Here is a 22,886-nt window from a genome sequence, read left to right as displayed (position 1 = left end):
TGTTCCAATTTGGTGGAATACTTTATGTGTTCCAATTTGGTGGAATACTACCCCCAAATACTTAAAAACCTATATTCAATACTGTGCCCATTTATTGTCCATTTAAAGATTTTGGGGTGCTTTGAAAACACCATTATCTTGGTCTTAGAATAATTGATCTCTAAAGCCTCCTTCTCAGTATACTTACCTAAGGAGGTCAAAGCACGACCAAGACCTATCCTGGTTTGAGATAAAATGGCAATATCATCCGCATAGAGCAATAATGAAACATGTCTGCCAACAGGTTTCGGGGGGTGCAAATCCAAATCATTAAAATGCAAAACTATTGAGTTTATGTAAAAATTAAACAAGATTGGGGCAAGGATGCATCCTTGCCGAACTCCTTTATAGGTAGGAATCTCAGACGAGAGGTGCCCTTTTCTAGAGCACTGTACTCTGAGACAGGTATTACGATGGAAATTGTAAATTAATAAAAGTAAACGGCGGTCTATAGATGATAGATGAGTGTTTCATAGGTTCTGGTACCTGTTATCTCTCGTGGGCCTCCCATCTCACATTTTTGAGGGGCCCATGTTCTTGGCTTTGGTATCCGTTACCTCTTGACCGAGAGGCTCCCCATTCTGAACAATTCTCATTTCAGTCCTACTGGCTCCATATTCTATTAGGGATTTTAATCAAACCAACCCTGAATCATATTTTAATACACACTTTTATATACTTATTTGTAGGCCTGGATTAAACAATTCGTTATCAGTGGAGTGCAGTTGGCACATGGCAGTTGACAGTTGGCACTGTCTAGAGACAGTCAAAATGAACAGAAGAAATGAAGGTGTGCAATGAATCCTCATAGGGATTCCTTATGAGGAAAAGTTATTGTACACCAAAGAATCCAAACACTTGAAAAATAATGACCGCACATTTCGCTCCTAATGGTTTAGATTCAATTTATAAAAACACAAGACTGAAAACCGTTGATTTTCTTCCACTTCTGGCACACTACTAAGGGTGTAGGGGGAAAGTAAAGGAAAAGCTAGCCACAGAAAAAAGAGCCAAGGAACCAGGAGCTCCTAAGTAGCAAGACAGGACTGGAACTCGGATTTGCCGCCTTCCAAGCAGGAAGCTAGCCACACCTACAGTTCGAAAGGTCAGGTCCTGTCTACTGGTGCATGCTCAGTACACAACTGTGTTAAGGATGGCCTCTTCAACTATGGAAAAATCTGTTACTAGGAATATCCATATTAATTATGCAAATATTTTAATCAGCTTCCATTAGCTTCCCTTTTATGTGTGGACTTGGGATGGAGGTGAATTAAAACGAACTAAGTAGGATTACTGGGAGATGCCATCTCTTCTTATTATAGAAATATCAAATATTAACCTCAATGTAGCACTTCTCTTACTGCCAAGGCACAGCTGAACTTATAGGGAGATAGACACTTAACTGGACCTAAGCCAACATAAGATACTTTCAATTTTGGAATAGGTTTAGCATTTTCAGGGAAGAGAAACTTCTTCCATATGCCAGCCCGAAGCTGCTTATGCCAACATAATTTCCAAAAAAAGCTATCAGCAATGATAAGACACGGAAAGGAAGAACAATCCTCCATTCTGCTTGGAAATCAGCTGAAAAGGACAGCAAGGCCCTTGTTTGGATTCCCCATACCATGAATTCCCCATACCATGAAGCAGCTCCTTCCAAAACACAGATTTGCCCTTTTAAATTGTAGGTGCTTTGCATTTGTAATTCTGCTTATCTTAAATATTGTTAGATAGCAAGGCAAACCCTTTCACTGCTACTAAAGAGCAACAAATTAAAATTCCTGCATGCCATCAATATTTAGGAACTAGCCCTTTGCAGGGACAGAACCACACCAACATTCTGGCATCTTTTCCCATACCCTTGTACCTGTATCTGTATGTCCATGATCTTCACTATTTTTCAGGCAGGGGCCACTCTAAAGGTGTGTATTTGTTTGGTTTTGCATGGATGTAAAAGTCATGTCATATTTTGCCGACCTCCACTTCTCCCAGTGCCAGAGAGCCCTTTAAGAGAAACCAAGCCCTGTCAAACTTCAGTGATGTGAATACATGCACCAAGTGCTGGCAAGTGTAGTTCTTCCCAATGCTTTCCCCATAGAGATTAATGAGGAAAGCACTGGCAGGGACCAGACTTCCTACTCCGTGCATGCCTTCCAAAATCCCAAAGTGGCTTGAGAGCTCCCTTTCCTTTCAAGGAGTCCCACCAGCAACTGACAAAGGTAGCAACCATCATCATTCCATGAGTGTCAGGAAGGCTAAGCAGAGTATTGCGCTTCAGCCAACACTTCGCATACGCCTAACAAACAATTAGTCAGGGAGGGGTTGATGGGAGCTGCCACTGGCTCCTGTGCCTTGCAATGAAGAACACTTGTTTAAGTCCTTCATCTACAGGGAGCAGGATTCAAATTAAGTTAGTCATGACTAAGCACCAATGAAATAAATGAGCCAGTTAGTCATGACTTAAGTCCCATTAAACTGAACATGACTTAGTCAAGAGTAACTTAGCCTGGCTCCTGTCAAAAGTCTTTTCATTTAGTGCTCTTGTTCTTAATGCTGAGTCAGCCTTATTGCCATAAGACAGAACACTTTAAGACAGAAAAGCCTAAGGGCAAGTTTTCGGTTCTGCTACCCCATATCTGAAATCATAAAAATACTACTGAAACACACTAGTCTTGCCAGATTAGGTACAATTAACATTCAGCATGACATTCCAAGTTTAATTTGTGCCAAGGTATTTATTCACAAGATAACAGAAAGCAAGCATGAACTGAGAATTTTGAAACAGATTGGTTTTGGACTAATTAAGAAGCATATATGGAAGATGAGATTGAGAATCAGAAGCATGCAAACTTTCTAATGAATTGTCACATAAGATACTCAGCATAAACAAAACAAACCAGGCCACAGTTCAAAAACTCAGTAGCATCTGTTTCAAAAGCCAAAAGGCAACAACAATCTGTAGAAAATACTACCCATCTGTAAAGATGGCAATTTCTTTAAATGAAGGGAGAAAGGCCCAAACATTTTATTACAGAGATGTGAGGTGAGCTTCCCAGAAACAGAGCAAACTGTATTACTTCTAGATTACACGTTAAATCAGCAGCTTTAAACTAGGTATTTAAAGTCTATACTGGGCACTTAAAATCAATGTTAACTTAGGGGATCCTTACAGTATCTTCTGTACAACTCCTCAGCAATACCTGCTTTAGTTTAGAGTAGTGTTCCCTCTAAGGTGTGCGTGCATGTTCGCAAGGTTTTTTTTAATGTCCACTCAGTTAATTTTAGATCCCGCTCAGGCTGAGTCAGGAAGGCCGCTATTCTAAATGCATGTGCGCACACAGTGCCTTGATATTGCCACCCAGAACAAAACTCATTCCGCACAGAGATTAAAAAAAATTAGTGGGAACACTGGTTTTGAGTATCTCCCATAGTTCAATTTCAAGGAGACAATCCATGCATCTGTCTCTAGGATTCATGCTAAGAGCTATAGGCTTTCAGTAAACTCAGCATTTAAAGGCAAAGGGGGCTGTTTTTCAGTACTGGCTGGAGGCTGAACAAAAGTAGTGCATTAATGTAGCTGAATTAAATATAAATGCATTACATTAATTCTCCTTGGCTAGATTCCAATGGTGGTTACAGGCTTCAATACATTTGGGGAAGTCAGGGTACTGCTATTTCTAACGCAGAATTATTATGTAAATACTGATATTCCACCAATGCACAAGCTCGAAGAAAAATTAAGACCACTAACACCTTTGGCAATCGCATAGTATTTTGGGAATTTCAATGTGTGACTACACAGAAGAAAGGAACAACTAGTCATGACTTCAGTGTGTGTATTCCAAGGAATCTGTACAATTAGCACATATTATGTAAACTATTTATATAGTGCTTTTCAACCAAAGCAGTTCTTGAAGTAGTTTACATAACAAAGGTAATGAAGATTATCTGTTCCCCAAGGCTAACAATCTAAGAAGAAACACAATGGAGGCACTAGCAATAACCACTGGGAGGGCTGCAATGCTGGGTTCAACAGGGAGAGTTCTCCCTTTACTAAATATAAATGAGCCACCACATTGAAAGGTGTCTCTGCCCTATTAGCAAACAGTTCAATGACAATTCACAGTTGGTTTGCCTATTTTCCTTCCCTGAAAAGCTTTTTATCTAGAAAGTTCAGCATATTTCAAGCAGTACTCTGTCCTTCCTGAAAAGAAGTATTTGTTTAAGAGAAAATGAAGTGTTTTAAATTTCACTAAAGGTAGATCTAAATATAGTAATCTTACTTTTCTGCAAGTATTTGCTTTCAAGCAAGCTAACCAGAGTTCCCTCATTCAAACCTACTGGAAACAGATTGAACACTGCTCTAGCAATCAAGGAAGATCCTATATATTTTGCAGATAATGTTTTGAGAAGATTACAACGAAATTGAGCATGAATATATGCTTATATGATTGTCATATTAATTCAAGACATCATATAGCTCAGAATTTTCTACTCTGACTGGTAATGGCTCTTCCCAAGGCTGCTACCACCAATATTTTTACAGGCTATGTTGGTGATTGTGACTGGATTCTTCTGCACACAACGTCAAGAGCTCTATACTAAGCTATGGGTCTTCCACTGACCAAAAAAATGAATATCCAAATCCTTTAAAATGTAATCAGGCACTTGGAGTTAACAACTAGGAGCTGCCCTGAAATATGTTTAAATCAAGAAAAATAAGCACACAGGATTATGTACCCATAAAATGGAGAGGAAGGGGAGATCACATTTTAGTCTCTTCATCGGGAATTATATTTAGGGGACTAAATTCACGAATGTTCTATTTGTACTGCCAAAAGCAGTGAAAGATAGAATACCACCAGACAAAATTCAGGACAGGTGAAACTGTTTAGTATTTTCTTGAATATTTGCAAACCATTAAAGGAAGAGTTTCAGCAAGTTAGTAAATCCATACATTGCATTCTGAATACTCTTATTTCAGCTAGTATGAAATAATATGTTGTGGGAAACAAATTAAGTTTGTTTGAAGTATACATATCCATTCAGCTATCTAGACATCTTGCCAAACGTTAAATCAAAATCAAATTCACCACACTAGCTATGAATCCAAACAATTGTTCTGCTTATGCTCCAACCAGCTAGTAAACACTCAAATTTAATTATACTTTGTGAATATTCAAGTTTAAAGTTGCTTTAGAACTCTCATTTCAAAAAAGAAGAAATATTTAATTGCTAATTTACTATGAAATGCTATAATCTACATACCATATTGGCTTTGCTTTGAAATTGAATTAAGAACATAGGAACAATCCTGCTGGATCAGGCCCATAGTCAAGGGGTGGTCATGCCAGATGCTATTTTGATACAATTGCTGTTGAATAGTTTGCCACATTACTTTGATAGTGTGACCAGTGCCTTGGAAGTCAAAAAGGATGCAGACTTACAAATTTGTAATTAACTGTCTAGAGGTTAATTGGTTGATTTGGGCAGAATGGATAATAAGCAACCAAAGGAAAGTGAAGAAAATGCATTTAGGACCTTGCAAAGAAATAAGATATTCTTTATTTGTGTAAGCACCAAACAGTTGCAGAATAAGTGCCTCAAGAATAAGTGTTTGCAGACAAAAGCAAACAAAACAAAGTTGAAAGGAGAGCGAGTCATCTGGGAACAGAGAGTACAGCATTTACATGCAATCAGGTACTAAAGCTAATAAGCAAAAGATATACCTCGCAAGAACAGATAAAGTTTTGGAACCTAAGTCTGAGAAATGCAGCAGTGGCATCTGCATTGACTCAATTGCTATAAGCAACCAGATCAGAGAAAGGGAGAGAATTATAAACCTAGAAGATACAAGTTGTAAAATCCCTATATATTTGGCAGATGGAAAACTGATGCATGCAGAAGGGAAAGGATCTTCACAGTTGCTCTGCAAACTGGAAAAAGAAGAAAACATTGGATTAACAATTGAAGAAGCTTTGTATGTGTATACTCTAGAAACAAGTCTGATGTCTGTAAAATGTGCTACAGAAAAGGGGCTATGAAGTACAATTTAAAGGAATGCACTGATTCATTACTCAAACAGGAATTGCTTATGAAAGCAGTTTTAGAATAGAACGGATTGTTTGAAGTAGAATGTAACTAAAAAGGCCAAAAATGTGAAGGAATGCACACACAAAGGTTGTCTGAATTTGTGGCACAGAACGTTAGGCCATAGAGATACCAAAATATGTCAGGCTGAACTTTGATTTGGTGAAGGGTCTAAAAATAGCCCCCTGCAGCACTGAATCAAAGTGTGCATGTTGTATAAGAGGAAAGGCAATATGGCCTACTTTTCTTCCATGCGAAGAAACAGCAACACAGCAGCCTTTGGATTTGATTCATAGTGATGTTTGTGGACCTATGCAAGTTAATACATCAAGAGGGAATAAATGTATTCTTACTTTCATTGATGACTATTCTAGATACACATATACATGCTGTTAAGTGAAAAGGGACAAATTCTAGAAAGACTAAAACAATATGTTGCAAGAGTGAGCAACAAGTTTAGGAGAAAGCCATAGATCCTCCACACTGACAATGGTGGTGAATACACTGGGAATGATGTCATAAGATTCCTAAAAGAGGAGGACACTGAACACCAAAAGACTGTTCCTTTTACTCGGGAGCAAAATAGTAGGGATGTGCATGGTCCGGAGCAGTCCGGACCAGCACCGAAGGGGGGCCTTCCTTTTAGGGTGGGGAGGGCTTGCTTACCCCTCCCGCCTCTTTGCCCCCTCCAGCGCCCGTATTCTATAGTATAATTGGGGTGCTGGAAACCAGACGCCCCAGCCACCCCCCCCACGAGTGGATTAGGGGCAAAGAAGGGCTGCTGCCGCCCCCCCTCCCACCCACCCCACCGCCCTCCCTCCCACCCCCCCGCCGCCCCCCCGAGTGCTCACCACGTTTTCAGAAAAATAGAGAGGAGCTCACGCAGAGCTCCTCTCTTGCCAAAGTCTCCGGCACAACTGGGGCCTTGGGCGCACGCGCACGCGCGATAGAACTCCTTAACTAATAGAACTTTCGCTGGAGGCCCGGTCTACCCGCCGGGAGGAAGCCGGGTAGACCGGGTAGACCTGGGCGGGGGGCGGCGGGTGGGTGGGTGGGAGGGAGGGCGGGGGCGGCAGTAGCCTTTCTTTGCCCCTAATCCGCTCGCGGGGGGCGGCGGAGACAGCTGGTTTCCAGCACCCCAATTATACTATAGAATACGGGCGCTGGAGGGAGCAAAGAGGCGGGAGGAGTAAGCAAGCCCTCCCGCCCTTAAAGGAAGACCCCCCACCCGGACCCGGACCGGCCAAGTCCGAACCGGTCTGGAAGTTCAGAGGCCTTTAGAATGGCCTCCAGACCGGTTTGGACACACCCCTACAAAATAGAGTGGCGGACAGAAATGACCAGATGCATGTTTGGAGATGCTAGTTTGGCTACTAAATTTTGGGGAGAGGCAGTGATGACAGCTACTTATCTGCAAAAACAGATTGCCAACAAAGGCCACAGGAACAACGCCACATGGGTTATGGCATGGCAACAAGCCCACTTTGAGTCATAAAAGAGTGTTTGGATCTAAAGCATACAACCATATACCAAAAGCACCAAACTCAACTGTAGATCTGAGGAAGGAATACTTGTTGGCTATTGCATAGGATGTAAAGATATATGATTTTAGATCTTGTCAAACAATTAAATGTAGCATACTTAAGTGAAAATGAAAAACCAACCACTAGTGAACTGCCAAACTTAAGCCTAATTTTCAGTTGGGGAAAGAATCAAGGCAATATGACCAAAAGGAAGGATCCACTGTAAGTTTTACATGAGGATGCTGATGATGAACAAGGGGTGCAGAGTTCAACACAACAAAATAAAGGAGTTCCGCTTAAGAAACCTTCCTATATTGCAAAGGGAGAAAGGTTTCAAGAACCAAGTGAAAAGAAACTGATAACTTACCGGCAACTGAAGCACAAAACTGGAAGGAAGCTGCAAAAGAAATGGAATCATTTCACAAAAATAACACATGGACACTCACAGGGAAGAAAGACTGGGGTGCAAGTGGATTTTTAAAATTAAGCAAATGCAGAAGGAGATGTCCAGTGTTACAAAGCAGGACTGGTGGGCAAAGGGATTCTTGCAAATATATGGGGAAGATTATGATGAGACATTTGCTACCATTGTAAAACACACCTCAGTAACGACACTCCTAAGCACTGCAGCAGCAAAGAAAATGCAAGTGGATCACATAGACATGAAAACTGCATGGAGACATTAAAGAAGATATTTATATGGAGCAGCCTCCAGGATTTGTGGAGCCTGGTAAAGACAAACTTGTATGTAAGCTGCAGAAACTTATTTATTGACTGAAGCAGGCTGTAAGAGCCAGGAATGTCAGGTTCAAAGACAACAGATGGACCTATATACTTCTGTTGATGATCTGATAATGATTATGAAAATAGAGAGGACTGCCTTGAAATAATAGAGCACCTGAACAGTGAGATAGAAGTACAAGAACTTGGGCCTATTTCACACTATCTTGGGATACACAAAGAGAAGAGGATGGAAGCTATTTGCTTAACCAAAAACAGAAAATAATTGATTTACTAGAGTATTTGGGACTTAGAGGCCAAAGAAATGAGTACACCTATGGAAACAGGTTATCTAAAACAGGAGGAGAGTGAGCGTCTGCCAGACAGCAGTGAGTACAGGACAGCGATTGGAAAGCTTTTATATGTAGCTATGACAACAAGACTGGATATATCTACATCTGTTGGCATCTTGAGTAGGAAAGTAAGCACACCCAGCAAAGATGACTGGACTGCAGTAAAGAGACTAGGCAGGTACCTAAAAGGGACAATCCATCTAAAATTAAAGTTGCCTGCTAGTAGTTTATATGGATGCAGACTGGCCTAAGGATCAAACAGACCGGAAGTTAACCAGTGGTTATGTATTCTTTTATTGTGGTGGAGCAGTCAGTTGGCGTAGCTGCAATCAATCAATAGTTGCTCTCTCATCTACTGAGGCAGAATATGTATCTGCCACTCAAGCATGTCAGGTGGTGGCGTGGCTGCACAAGCTAGTGTCTGATTTCAACACAGACAAACCAAAACCCACGGAGATGTTCAAGGATAATCAAAGCTGCATCCAGATCGCACAAATGGAGCGAATTAAATTTAGAACAAAACACACTGAAACAAAATATGTGCAGGATGCGCAAGAAAACAGATTTGTAAAATTGAAGTATTGTCCAAGTGAGCAAATGGTAGCAGATGTGCCAACTAAGCTGTTGCCCAGAGATAGTTTCAAAATCTTGTGAGAGAAGTTGGGACTTGTAGCCAGCAACACAAGCTGAGGAGGAGTAGAGTTGGAGCTAGGAACATGGCAGCATCAGCTCTCAGCTGCAATGTCTCATAGTGACCAGTGTGTGTGGGGGTGTGGGGGTGTTAGGGTCATGGATAAAAGTGATGGACTCCTTCCCTCTTTGTTCTTCCAGTGCTAGTCTCCATTTTGTCTCTCCAGAGATGGCTGTTTTGTTTTGGTCTCTCTTCCCTTCCAGCCCTGAACTCAGCTTTCCTATCCTTTTGTAACTTCTAAATAAATCCTTGTTCTTCAAACTTAAACTGTCTCCAGACCTCTCGCTCAGCTAAATTCTCCCCAAACTGGCTTTGCTCAGCAAATGGGAATTAAACTGCCATTTTTCTCCTACACTATCCAACACGATCCCAAGTTGTCTCTCTTAGTCACTGACAGCTCAGACCCCATCAATGTATTTGTCAAGCTGGGGGCTCCCCCCACCCCAATATGCATCACTTTACACTTACTTGCACTAAATTGCTTTTGACATTTTATCACCCACTCACCCAGTTTGGAGACATTCTTTTGGAGCTCCTCACAATCTGTTTTATATTTCACTACAAATTAAATACACATATATGCATATGTTCATGTGCACACTAACTAGCCTTAGAGGCTGTGCATGTTTGCTCAGGAGCATGCCAAGCATAGACATTTTAAATTCTTTGACACCTGGAATGCCAAATGGGGATCCTAGCATTAGATGGCCATCAACATTACTTCTGAGGCATTTCAGTGGATTAGATTCAAGTAAATGTAAAATATCATCCTAATAGTGTTCAAGGAAAATGTCCTACCCTTCCCAATAGATTTGCTCACTTGCTTGACTCTCCAGAAATGTTAGCCTATGAGCCGGGTCTCACGATCAGTGAGACCCGGTTTGTAAGGGTGAGCAGGAAGAGCAGGCTTAGCTCTCTCTCCCCGCACATGAGCAGACAGTCTGCTCTGGGAGGCCGAACGAGCTGCCCAGATAACTGTCGGCTCTGTAACGGAGCCGGCGGGTGCTGGGGCCGATTGGCCCCCAGAAGCTCCAGCATGCCCTGAGCAACTGCGCAGGGCATGCTGGAGAGACCCCCAAAGCCAGGAGGCAGCTTTTCGCCTCCCCTCCGGGGGTCTACTCATGAGTAGCCATGGCAAGGAGCCACACCGTGGCAACTCATGATCGGGAAGCCCAGGTTAGCGGAGCACTCTTGGTTGGCTTGTTATCATGGGCAACTGTGACCACATTGGCTGAGGAGGGGGGTTCAAAATGTAATCGGGGGATGAAGTCAGAGAGCGCTTATAGCGTGTCCCTCTAGAAGAGGATACATTAGGAGAAGAGGAAGGAATCAAGTAAATTATGATTTTGTGGTTTTATCAGCACTGAGTACAATATGTTCTACCATTGCTGCTAAAACTATCTGGTTTTGCTGGATCTCAAATTGACAGAGGCAGAACTTGGTGCCTGCCTGCCTTGAGTTGTTTTGTTTTGTTTATGATAAAGTGTTGTGATGAGAAATGGATAATGGCAGAGAGATATTTCTTGGTGATTGCTGTGATGAGCTGGAGCTCATCACAGGCCTTGACACTAACTTGTGCTTCACTCGCTGCTCTGCTCTGCAATCTGCACTGCAAGGTGTACTCAGTCAAAATGTGGCTGAAGTTGCTCTAGTTCAGCTTATGGCTATGCTTGCCGATAAGCTGTTGTGGCAGGCTGTTGCAATGCTCAGATGTAAGAAGTCAATTGTGTGTGAGAGAGGAACTTGTGCCAATGATGTTACTGCAGCGCTGGCACTGTGGCTGGCAGTGGATTCTGGGTCAGTGATTCTTTTCTGGCCATTTTTGGACTGTTTGAAATGTGTGTTCTGTGTTAGGACAGATTCCCTTTTACTGTGTGCTTCTGCAGTGTTTAAAGCAGGGTTGCAAAATGCATTGCAGACTGCAATGCAAACCTTCTGTGAGAGCACTCTGGGTGCAGCTTGTTCCAGCCAAAGCCAACAACTGGGAAACACAGAACACCACATTGTTCCCCATGGGTAGCTCCTAGGGAAACCACAGTGGGCTAGGTGGTAGGGCATGACAGATGCTATCTACCACCCAACCCAAAGAAATGGGCAAGCGAGTGGGTGTTTTGGTTTTTTGTTTTTTACACACAAATATTTAACCTTTTCCTCATAGGCTCCTATGGGGATTTGGGGGAAAGGGTTAAAAATTGGTTAAAAACTGCCCCCTTGCTCATTTCTTTTGTGGGTTGGGTGATAGGTAGTACCCATCATGCCCTACCATCCAGCCCACTTTGGTGTCCCTAGGAACTATCTATTGTGAATAATGGCATGTTGGGTTTTCTCATTGTTCCCCATGGGTGAACAAAACTCGAGACATTGGGTTTTGTCAAAAACTCCAGTTCAACTGCTGTTCAACTGCTTTTCAACTGTTCAAACTCCAGTTCAACTGCTGACAAAACATTTTAGTCATTTGTGGTTTGTTTCATGCTTGAAACCAAGTGCAAAATCTGTTTCATGCACATCCCTAATACTTCACATAGTACATAACACCCAGAAACCCCAAGGCAGCATTCCACAGACTGCAGTGACCCTTCAAAAATAAACTGAGAAAAAGCTACATGTATTTTTACAAGGAAAACAAGGTTGCCGTTTTGGGCAGAATCCCATGTTGCAGGTGATGTTTGACTGCAAGTAACATATAGCTCTACCCTAAGCTTATAAAAACTAGGATGGCAAAACTAAGTTGACAGATAGATCCCCTCTCCAAAATAGAACACATCTTACATTCTCAATGGTAATTCAATCAAATTTCTCGACTTAACTGTTTCCGGAATTTTAGATGCAATTCCTAAAATCAGTCTTTTGTTACCTTCTTTCTGCCTATAAGTGTTCTCTTAGCAGAATGTTTAAAGAAGAAATAGAGACTAAAATGTAAATGTGGTGGAAAGCTACACTGTAAAAATATCAAGGAACAATTTCCATTTATACCAATACAGAAGCCAAATTACTGTCATCTCCATTTGTCAGAGGTTGCCAGTTCAAATCCCCACTGGCATGTTTCCCTGACTATGGGACTATGTTTCCAAACTATGCCCAACACCTATATCTGGCAACAGTGCTATAGCAAGATTCTGAAAGGCATCATCTCATACTGTGTGGGAGATGGCAGTGGTAAACCCCTGCTGTAAGGAGATTTCACTTTTCTTTGCCAGTTATTTCAAGTTACTCAAAATCAAAATGATAATCTTGTTTCAAGTATAAAACCTTTCTTGCTTGCATGTCAGACTCACAAAATGCTATTCCATCAGAAAGTATCATAAAAATCTGTTCTTAGTTTCTCATCAAGCTTCCAAGAATTGTTTCTATAATCAAAGTTGCAAACCTAGAGGTTTGTGTGCCATGGCAGAAGTAGGTGCTAATTTCTCCAAATTAAAATAAAACTAAACACTCTGTTTTATCATGGCATGGTTTATGTGCAATACTATGGATTAATTTTTTTTAGTTCTTACATTAAACAGACTTGCTAGTACTAGCCAGACATATGTGCACACACGCACAATTTACAGAGCCAAAAGTTAATCGGCTGTTGAAGTAGTGTACTGACATTTACAAACTGATCAGAAAATTCATACAATGAAGCTTAAATTCTGGTAGTTCATAAATGATTTCAAAAATGCATATGGACTAACCAAGACTGGATGCTACTGCACAGACATTATTTATTTATTTATCTACCATATTTTTACACCGCCCAAAGCTTACATCTCTGGGCAGTTTACAATAAGATTAAAAAGTAAAACATTAATTAAAAACAAAACAAAAATTTAAAAGCAAGAAATGTAAAACAATTTAAAAATTTTAAAACAATATTCTAAAAATAATATTCAAAACAATCAAAACAATATCAGTTAAAAGCCTGTGTGAAGAAATGCATCTTTAAGGACTTTTTAAAGGATGTCAGAGATGGGGAGGCTTGTTAAAAAGTGACTACCGTTTTTTACTAGACAAGATTCTCCATTATGCTGAGTATTTCTTTGATGGGCTCAACTCAAATTAATGTATCTTAAAGCAGGATCAATAAAAATTAGGGGTTCCCCCCCAAACAAGAACCAAGTTTTTATTTAGATCAGTTTTATTCCCTTCACACCAACCATCATAAATTTTCTTACATTTAATAGGAAGATGTCTAACTCCATCTCTTAACCCATGTGCCTCACACATTCACAGACTGCTTTTTTCTCAAAAAAAGGAACCATGAGGGGGAAGTTATCCTTTAAGGTTAAACACAAATATGATTTATTAGGTAACATTTAATATTGTGCATTTCCTAAGATATCTCAGAGCTAGCAATGATAGAAGTGCTAGGATCTGATTTCTTCACTAAACCCAGCTAAGTATAGTTCTATGTTATGCTCGCCAACTATCAGAGCACTACATGAGTATTCTCAATACTGTATTATGATTACTACTTTACCAAACATGGACATTCACCACCTTATGATAATGCATTCTGACTGAGTTGCAGACCTTCTTTGGAAAGTTCTGAAGAGTCCGTTTCCATAGACAGGAAGTGGCCTTGCTTCAGAGTTCTTCCACGTACAGAGAACACCAACTAAAAATCCTTTAGTTTTGTAAATTGCAATTCTTCCCCCCCCCACACACACACTCCATTTCTACTGGCATAATCCTACAGAGCAAGAGATATTCAGGTTGTACAATCTAAGCATTTGAAAAAGTGGCATATCAATATGCCTAAGTTATTCTACATCTTCAGTTATGTACATGTTTGTTCAGGAAATACAAGATGCCCACACCACAGAGACTAACCAATTCAACCTGTCCTGAAGCACACCAATGCATTATCCTATTTACATTCATATATGCAAAACAAATCTATAAAGGATGAGACAACATGGGAAAGGTTTCAGTCACAAAGCCATTTATTCTCATGGGCCAGTCACCATAATGCAGCTTCAGTAACCTAATGGGGTAGGTGGGTCAACTATATACACCACACACTGCTACACACACGTGCGGGAAAGGGTAAGATTAAAAATGCCATGAGTTACATGGCAATCACTCTTTATAGGAGCTGATTTCCCTAACAATCATACCAGCCATTAGATACAGAGGATGAGTATTGGTGCCAGCCTCCCAACTGTCAAGTATAGAAACACAAGTGAATAGGGTTTCCCTCCACATTACCCTTTAACAGATTAAACAGAAATAGAGCCTCATCTCATACTCGATATACAACATGATTTTGCATTTAGATTTAACACAATGTACTTCTACAAAGGTTAGTCAGGTTGTATATGCCTTCTGTACATTTCACATGTTTTAACAATATAAGTAAATATTGTGGGGGATTTTAACCCCTGCATGTGATCAGGAGGATCACATGCAGTCAAGTTAGATGAAGGTCTCTCATGGTTTTCCCCCGAGTTTTGCACAGCAGGCTAAGACTGTGGGAAAAGGTCGGTTCTACTACGGCCAAGTTCACACAACGGAAAAAAATAGTCAAATAACATTGTTTAAGCAAGACAGATAACATTGTTTAAGCAAGACTCTATTGTCCTGTTCTTAATTTACACCAGAGAAATCGAGTTTCAGGAATATATGAACATTAAGAACAAAGCACATTTGTTAAGTGAAGTAACTTTGCATTAGCACAGCCCAAGATAGGCAATGTAAAGCACTTGCCACTAAAAGCACTACAGAATAATTATGAGAGCCACGGGGTGCAAGCATGCTAAACTAAGACTACGGATACACCCATAAACTCACAGTAATCTCAGGACAATCGCTATAAAGGGGGATAGCCAATGCACACTGCCCTGACCCCTTGGAGGAAGGACAAGATACAAGTGTGATGTTATTTTGTTGCAGGAGTGTAACAGCAGGAGAAAGGGCATGCCCTCAACTCCTGCTGTAGGCTTCCAGTGGCATCTGGTGGGCCACTGTGTGAAAAAGGATGCTGGACTAGATGGGCCTTGGGCCTGATCCAGCACGGCTGTGCTTATTTGTCTGCTTATCTTCTCTTACATTCCAAGCCCCATTACAAATTAAGCTTTAAACAAAAGATAGTCATTCTTAACATGTTTAAGAGCAAAACTCTGCCCTGGTTTCTGTTATCAACCCCAACCTGCACAGCATAGAGACCAATAGGGACTAATTGCTTACAGTATTGGTCTTGAAATGTAATTCCATCTTCCCTGCCAAACACAACGTATTTATATTCTTTGTGCAGATATATGCATTTTAAACCTCCACCACGACCTTTCCAAGCGATGCAACGGGTTTGACAATCTCGCCAATACCTTACACGTAGATCAACTCCAAAGCCATGGTTACCGCCGACACAGCTTCCAACCTTTTCTGCATTGTCGTCCCCCAGGTAATATCAACCAAACCAGTTTATTATTGGACAGGCGGACAAGACATACGGGCAAGAGCCAGATGAAGGCAGGCTGGCTTTCTGATAGCCTACCTGCCAGTCCCCAAAGCTGCTCCAGATTTCTGCACTCCCCGCATAGCCGTGATGGCCCCATCTTTGCCGCCTCTCCCTCTAAATTCTGAGGTAAAGAGGGGTGGGGGGTTCGTGCTCTTCTTCTTCTTCTTCTCCTCCCTCCCAAATGGGGGAGCCTCCATTCCACCCAGCCCTTACCGTTATCCCTCAGCTTCCCCTCTTAGTTTCCCCCCAACCCAATATCCTGCCAGGCTTTCGGCCACCCGCGCCTCCCTCCTCTTCCCAAGGCCGCGCGTCGCTCACCAAGCTTCCCGCGGGATTCCTCCAGCTTCTGGATCTGGTTCTCCAGGAAGAGGACAGACACCCCGAACGCCAGCACCGCCAAGAGCTGCAACTTAGGCGGCAGCATAATCCGGAGCAGCCCCATCAGCAGCAGCAACCGCCGCCGCCTCAGCGCCGCCCGCCTAGTCGCACGTCCGCCTGGGGATCAAGACATCACGCGGGGCCCGACCGGGGAGGCCGGTGGGAGCCTCTGCACGGGACCCAGCGGCGGCCAAGCGAAGGGTCGACTGGCAAGCAGAAAACAGACACGGGTCTCTCACATTCCTCAGGAGACCGCGCGACGCCGCCTCCACAGGCGCCTCTTCGGCCACCAACCGGCAAACCCAACCCCCCTGCAACACACACTCCGCGAGCCCCGCTCCCTCGGCGGTCACAGGCACGCGCTTCTCCCCCGCCCAACCGCCAGTCTGCGTGCGCTGCTCAGCAACCGAATGCCCGGGCGCACTCACGCCCACTCTGCCTACCACTGACCAGCCAAAGCTCAGGCTCCGCCCATGTACCCCCCACCTATTGGTTACAATTCTTCCGTTTCTCGCACTTTATTGACTAGCTGAGCCGTCGGCCCGCCCACAAACACTTCAGTACGTCGCTCGAAGGGCCGAACCGACGCTTCCCCTCCCCACTCCTTGCGTCTTGATTGGACAAGCTTGTGCAGAAAGGCTGTCCACACTTCCTTAAGCTATTGGGTGCTGAAGAAGTTGCGAATACCACTGTTCACAATGTGATTGGCCAAGCCCTTTGTCAATTTTTATGAGCCCGTTCTAGTTAATTCAGGACGTACGAGAAGAAGCCCCGGTTATAGTGTTCTACGTAGTGCCTGAAAGAAATTGAGAGAGTTAAGCTCTTAAGAGTGTCTTGAATCCTATCTAATAAATGAAATTAATTTTTTTCTTAACTTGAACTCCCTTCAAAGTCACCGTTGTGGTAATGGGAAGGTCCGACCAGTATTTTTATCTTTCTCAAAGAACAGGCGTTTCATTCTTTTCCTTGTCGATTTGAGGGCCTATCAGCGGATTTTTTGTGGGACCGCTAGTGGCCAACATGGCGAGGGAGAGAGGGGTGATGGAGCTTTGGCGCTCTTGGTTATGGCTGCTAGCGACGTTGCAGGCGGTAAGGAGTCTTGTTAAGTTGGGGAAACTGGGAACGACGAGCTTCTGTATTCCAGGCTGGGGACTGGGAAAGAAAGAATGCTCCTTGGACGGGGAAAGGGAAAAGAGCTGCCGCTTCCAGCTCTATCTTTTCTGGCTCCTTACTGTGCAATCCTGCTCATGCTTACTTGAGAATTTACTTTTAGGAAAGCGTTCGTAGGACTTGGGTGGTAATACAACTTGTTCATTTTCTCTTATTCCCGGCCTCCTCCCTCGCCAGTAGGTTAAAAATGCACTCCACTGAATAGGTGTGTTTGACATGTGGATTATTATTCACCTCTGGTTTAACCAGAAACTATTTTTTTTGTCATGTGCTTCTCAGTCTTTTGCTGCAGTGCAGACAATGGGTTCAAAGTTATTGGATAACTGAGATGGGGATGTAGAATACTAATTTGACTATCTAAAGCACACTCCGTGGAAGTAAGTTCCATTAAAGTTAAAGGAACATGGCTGGGATCCAAAGACCTGTGCATCACTCCCTTATCAAATGTCACATGGCAATCTTTTCTTTTAATGTAAGAGCCTTTCAAAAGTAGTTTGTAATGTAGTGTGGATGTCTGCTGTAGAAAGAAACTAAAGTCAGAAACCCCACTGGATATGCCCAAGACCCGGTCATGTGCATTGGCTAAGATCCAAATGCATTGGATCTTAGTCAGTGCATGTAACAATGGAGTTAGCTGTTTAGATTATGGGTAAGCACTAAGCATTTTTCCCTGCTACTCTGTAACAAGTGTTAACTATCCTGTAAAATACAGCCAGATCAAATAATGTTATTGCAATGTGACAATTATTTGAAAAATAATTGTGACATTATTTGAAAAAGTTAAGTGACAACATAGAAAGCACTTTAATGTTGTTATGTTTGCATTAACACTTACAGGATAGTGAACACTTGTTACAGGGTCGGGGAGGGGAGGGAAGAGAAGGTTAGTGCTGGCCTATCAATCAGGGTGGATTTGATTTAAATCAAACTGATTTAAATCACGATTTAAATCACGATTTAAATCACTAGCAGGGTGGATAAAAATAAAAAAAATCCAATTTAAATAAAAAAAATCGGATTTTTTTTTATTTAAATCGGATTTTTTTTATTTTTATCCACCCTGCTAGTGATTTAAATCGTGATTTAAATCAGTTTGATTTAAATCAAATCCACCCTGCCTATCATCTAAACAGCTAATACTCCATTGTTATGCACAGTGGCTAGGATCCAGTACATTTAGATCTTGGCCAGTGCACATGACCAGAGATTGGGCACACCCGGGGGTGAGGGCTGACTTTAGTTTCTCTCTACAATTATATATATAATCTTGTTCTGTAATGGGAGCTGGATTTTATTTTATTCTCATTTATCAGTAATATTTCTCTACCACTTTTCTGTTAATGTTCCAAAAAGTATCTAGTCAGTCTTAATAAGACCAGATTGATTGATTGATTGATTAAGTGCTGTCAAGTTGGTTTTGACTCCTAACGACCACATAGATAGATTCTTTCCAGGATGATCTGTCTTCAGCTTGGCCTTTAAGGTCTCTCGGTGCATTCATTGCTGTTGTAATTGAGTCCATCCACCTTGCTGCTGGTCATCCTCTTCTTCTCTTTCCTTTAACTTTCCCCAGCATTATAGACTTCTCAAGGTTGTTGGTTCTTCACATAATGTGTCCGAAGTATGATAGTTTGAGCCTGGTCATTTGTGCCTCAAGTGAAAATTCTGGATTGATTTGTTCTGTGATCCATTTGTTTGTTTTCTTGGCCGTCCGTTGTATCTCAAAAGTCTTCTCCAGCACCAAAGTTTAAAAGTATCAATGCTTTTTCTATCTTGCTTCTTCAAAGTCCAGCTTTCACATCCATAGAGTGTCACGGGGAAAACCATTGTCCAAACGATTCTAATCTTTTTAGGTGTAGACACGTCATGGCATCTAAATATCCTTTCCAAGGCCTTTATTGAAACTTTACCAAGTGCTAGTTGCGGCGTATTTCTTGACTCCTGGCTCCTTTACTATTGACAGTTGATCCTAAAAGGCAGAAGCTATCCACCACTTCAGTGTCTTCATTGTCAATTCTGAGACTGGTTGCTATACCCGTTGTCATTAGTTTAGTCTTCTTTACATTTAATTGTAGTCCCATTTTTTCACTGTGCTCCTTGATTTTCATTACTAGAGCTTGCAGATCATCTGCGTTCTCGGCTATCAGAGTGGTGTCATCAGTGTAGCTCAGGTTATGGATGTTTCTTCCTCCAACTTTAAAACCACACTCAACTTCTTCCAATGAAGCTTCTCTCAATATATGTTCAGCATATAAATTGATAGGAGAAAGTATTCAGCCTTGTCTTACTCCTTTGACAATCTGGAACCAGTCTGTTTCACCATGTTCAGTCTGGACTGTGGCTTACTGTCCTGTGTATAGGTTTTCCCCCTATACTGGAGCTCATCAGTATGGGATCAATCACTGAGCATGCTTGAGACAGGCTGGAAATTATGAAATGGTATTCTCTCTCACTAGAGGGCGCCATCCCCAGTTCCGGTCCTGTCTGCTCGAGGCTCGCACGCTGAGAGTTTTTGCTCTGCTGGAAATCGGATCTTGCTTTAGAAATCTTCTCCTTACCTACTCTTTCTCCCCTATAGTGTGCAAGGGTGGGAAGGAGCTCGCCTTTAGGCCATTGTTTTCATTTTTTAAAGGACCAAACTGTTTTTTCTTTATTCAGTTCAGCTGATTGGAACTTTTTACTTTCGGTTTTATTGTTTGTTTGCTTTTTGGTACGGACATTGCTGGGCTTGTTACCTCTGTTATGGAGCTTGCCCTTGCCAAGGAGCTTTTAGGGGACTGTCTTTCTGGGGGGTCTATTGTCCCTGAGCTGGCAGAGGAGGCGATGCAGCCCATTCTGACTATGTCGGCAGCTCTTGATGCAACAGCCGCTTTTCGCACTCAGGTGGAGGCGCCCATCCCGATCCTCCTCCCGTTGCCACACAAGGCGGCCAAGAGAAACAGACACAGTAAGGAGGGGAACGGGAGCAAACTTTAAAAAGGAAAGAAGTTGTCCGAGTCTGTGCAGCTTAGTGAGCATCTCCTCATTCAGGCAGTGTGCAAGTGGTGCAAACCACACACCAAAGGTCAGAGAGCTAAGAATGGGAAGGACAACAAGCACCCAGTGGGTGATTCTGTGGCATCCATCAGCACTTCCCCTGTGGTTGTGGTCGAGGGGAAACCGGCTGGTCCGCACAGCCTCCTCCCCCGCCCTCCATCCCAGCTGACCAACAAAGAGCGGAGCACCTAAGGAGCCTGCAGGATTGGACAAGCAAGGAGAACCCGCTCAGGACTGTGCTGCCCAGACTGCTCAGACCACACAGGCTGAGGGGCCTTCAGGTAACGTCTCCCTCCCCCCATGGGGCTGACTCCCGCCCCCTTCCCACCTGATGTGGCCATGTGGCTGAAGGAATTCTTTGCCAGGGAGTGCCTTCCCCTTGTTACACAACCACAAGTTCAGGCTCCTCCAGCACCTTTGCAGCCTTCCTGCCCTCCCCCTGAGGCTTCTGGCTGCCCCAATAGGCCTTTGCGCCCTAATAGACACCTATCCTCATCCTCCCCAGACCAAGGAGGGAGGCGATACCACTATTGGAGCGTGGGCGGTTTGCCACCAGGCCAGCTAGGCTTAGGCACAAAAGGCGGCTTCCTATGTCCTCATCTGGCCCAGATGCTGGGCAGAGGCCCCTCAAATGCCCTCAGGAACCCATGGGACCACCCCTCCCAGTTGCCCTGGAGGGCCCAGTGCTGCCGCCTAGTTGACTTGTTCCTAGCCTTCTCAACCTTGCCTAACCCATCGCTCCCTACCCCTCCCATTCTTCTCACCCAGCCTGCTTCTGAATCAGATCCTGGGTCACACATGCCATTACTTAAGGACTCAGATAGAGAGGAGGGAGAGCTCTCAGAGGAGGAAACCACTCCCGTGGCACAGATTTCTGCGCGTCTTTTTACATCTTTTGATTTTGATGTCCTCTTATCCAAAGCTAAGTGGGCTATTAATGATGTATCCCCAGCCGATCTGGCACCTCCTTCAGAATTAGATCAGAATGTTTTTCCTTCCTCCTCAGGCCCCTCGACTTCTATGCCTTTTCCATCTCTGTTTAAACAGGATATGCTGGCAGAATGGCAAAATCCTGCATCCTGCAGGCCCATTGATTCCTACCCGAGGAAACACTATATCTTATCACCTGAGGTAACTTTTTTGCTAGACTCATCTAGGGTGGATGGTATTTGGGATTCTCATGAATATTGAGAGTCAGGAGCAGCTAAGGGCTACAGAGGACAAAAAGTGTGATCTATTACTAAAAAAAGGCCCATGAGGCCTCCTCCACAGTGATTAGGGCTAATTGAGCCCTAATCTAAAATCTAATCTAATCTAAAAACTAATTCAGTTTTTGCCAGGGCCTCCATTTTATGGGCTAAGCAGTTGGCACCTTCAGTGCCCCCAGGAAATTCCAGCTTATGACAGGGCATTAATAAAATGGCTAAGGCTGCTGCCTTCATGGGAGACTCCAGCCTTGACTGTGGCCAACAGGCTTCGAGAGCCCTGGCCTCTGGGGTAGTCCTTGCGCAGATCACTGTGGCTTAAGGGATGGCAGGTTGACTCTAAATCTAAGATTGCATTAACGGCCTCTCCCTACTCAGGTAATAATCTTTTTGGTACCTCTTTATATCTGGTTATAGTAGAGACTAAGGATAAAAAGAAAGCTATGCCCATCACCAGAAGGGATTATTGCAGAGGCTTTCGCAGCCCAGGTAGCTCCTTTTGTAACCAAAGACAATTTCACAACCCGCCTTCCTTTCGCACAGGAGACGTCAGACAAACCAACTTTAGAGGCACGGGAAGGTACCAGTGGAGACCACGAGGCAGAGGTTCGTCCAGGACACAGGGCAATAGAGCTCCTAATGTGGCCACTCACTATAATAAACGACAATGACTACCTGCCCATAGGGGACAGGCTCCAGCAGTTTGCCCTCAAAATCAATGGGTATTGGACACGGTGTCCAAGGGTTATTCTCTGGATCTGTCCCTCATGATCCCTTCTACATTACCCCGCACTCCCAGTGGATAGGAAAACATTTTCTGATGACCAAGGTGATCCAACATCTTCTATACACTCGGGCGATCGAACCCGTTCCTTGGATGCGAAGATGTTCAGGCATTTACTCGCTACTTTTCCTGGCTCCCAAGAAGGACGGATCCTGGAGAGCAGTTGTAAACCTCAAACGTCTCAACAGGTTCATTAAGAGAAAATTCAGGCTGGACTCTCTTACGTCCATCAGGCAGGCAATTCTTCTAAATGACTTCCTTCCATCAGTGGACCTTTCAGAGGTGTATCTGCATATTCCTGTCCTTCCGGAGCACAGAAAATTCCTCTGCTTCTTCTACAACAACCACCATTATCAATATCGGGCTTTCCTGTTCGGCCTTGCTTCAGCCCCACGGGTGTTCACGAAGGTGATGGCGGCCCTCACTGCTCATCTCCGCCTACAGAGAGTGTGCATCTA

The 22,886-nt window shown here is 43.1% G+C and overlaps 2 protein-coding genes across 4 annotated transcripts in view; one reads left to right on the top strand and one right to left on the bottom strand.

Moving 5' to 3' along the window:
- The window catches only part of HS2ST1 (heparan sulfate 2-O-sulfotransferase 1), a 157,933-nt gene extending 141,195 nt beyond the window's left edge, over positions 1–16,738 (bottom strand). For 2 of the 3 annotated variants that reach the window (XR_008306030.1, XM_053244923.1), the window contains exon 1: positions 16,174–16,738. Coding sequence is in view for 1 of the 3 variants with exons in the window: in XM_053244923.1 (XP_053100898.1) it covers positions 16,174–16,297 (124 nt within the window). In the remaining 2 variants the exon portion in view is untranslated. The remainder of the gene's footprint in view (positions 1–16,173) is intronic. The other variant, XM_053244926.1, reaches the window with a different exon arrangement.
- A 271-nt stretch (positions 16,739–17,009) lies between these two features.
- SELENOF (selenoprotein F) overlaps positions 17,010–22,886 on the top strand; it is a 45,749-nt gene continuing 39,872 nt past the window's right edge. Inside the window, exon 1 of the mRNA XM_053244927.1 lies at positions 17,010–17,322. Coding sequence (XP_053100902.1) covers positions 17,254–17,322 — 69 coding nt within the window. The 5' untranslated portion in view covers positions 17,010–17,253. The remainder of the gene's footprint in view (positions 17,323–22,886) is intronic.

This window comes from Hemicordylus capensis, chromosome 4 (assembly GCF_027244095.1).
Source record: "Hemicordylus capensis ecotype Gifberg chromosome 4, rHemCap1.1.pri, whole genome shotgun sequence".
Lineage (NCBI taxonomy): Eukaryota > Metazoa > Chordata > Lepidosauria > Squamata > Cordylidae > Hemicordylus > Hemicordylus capensis.
Note: the sequence above shows the minus strand (reverse complement) of the source record. Positions and strands in the feature narration are given on the sequence as shown.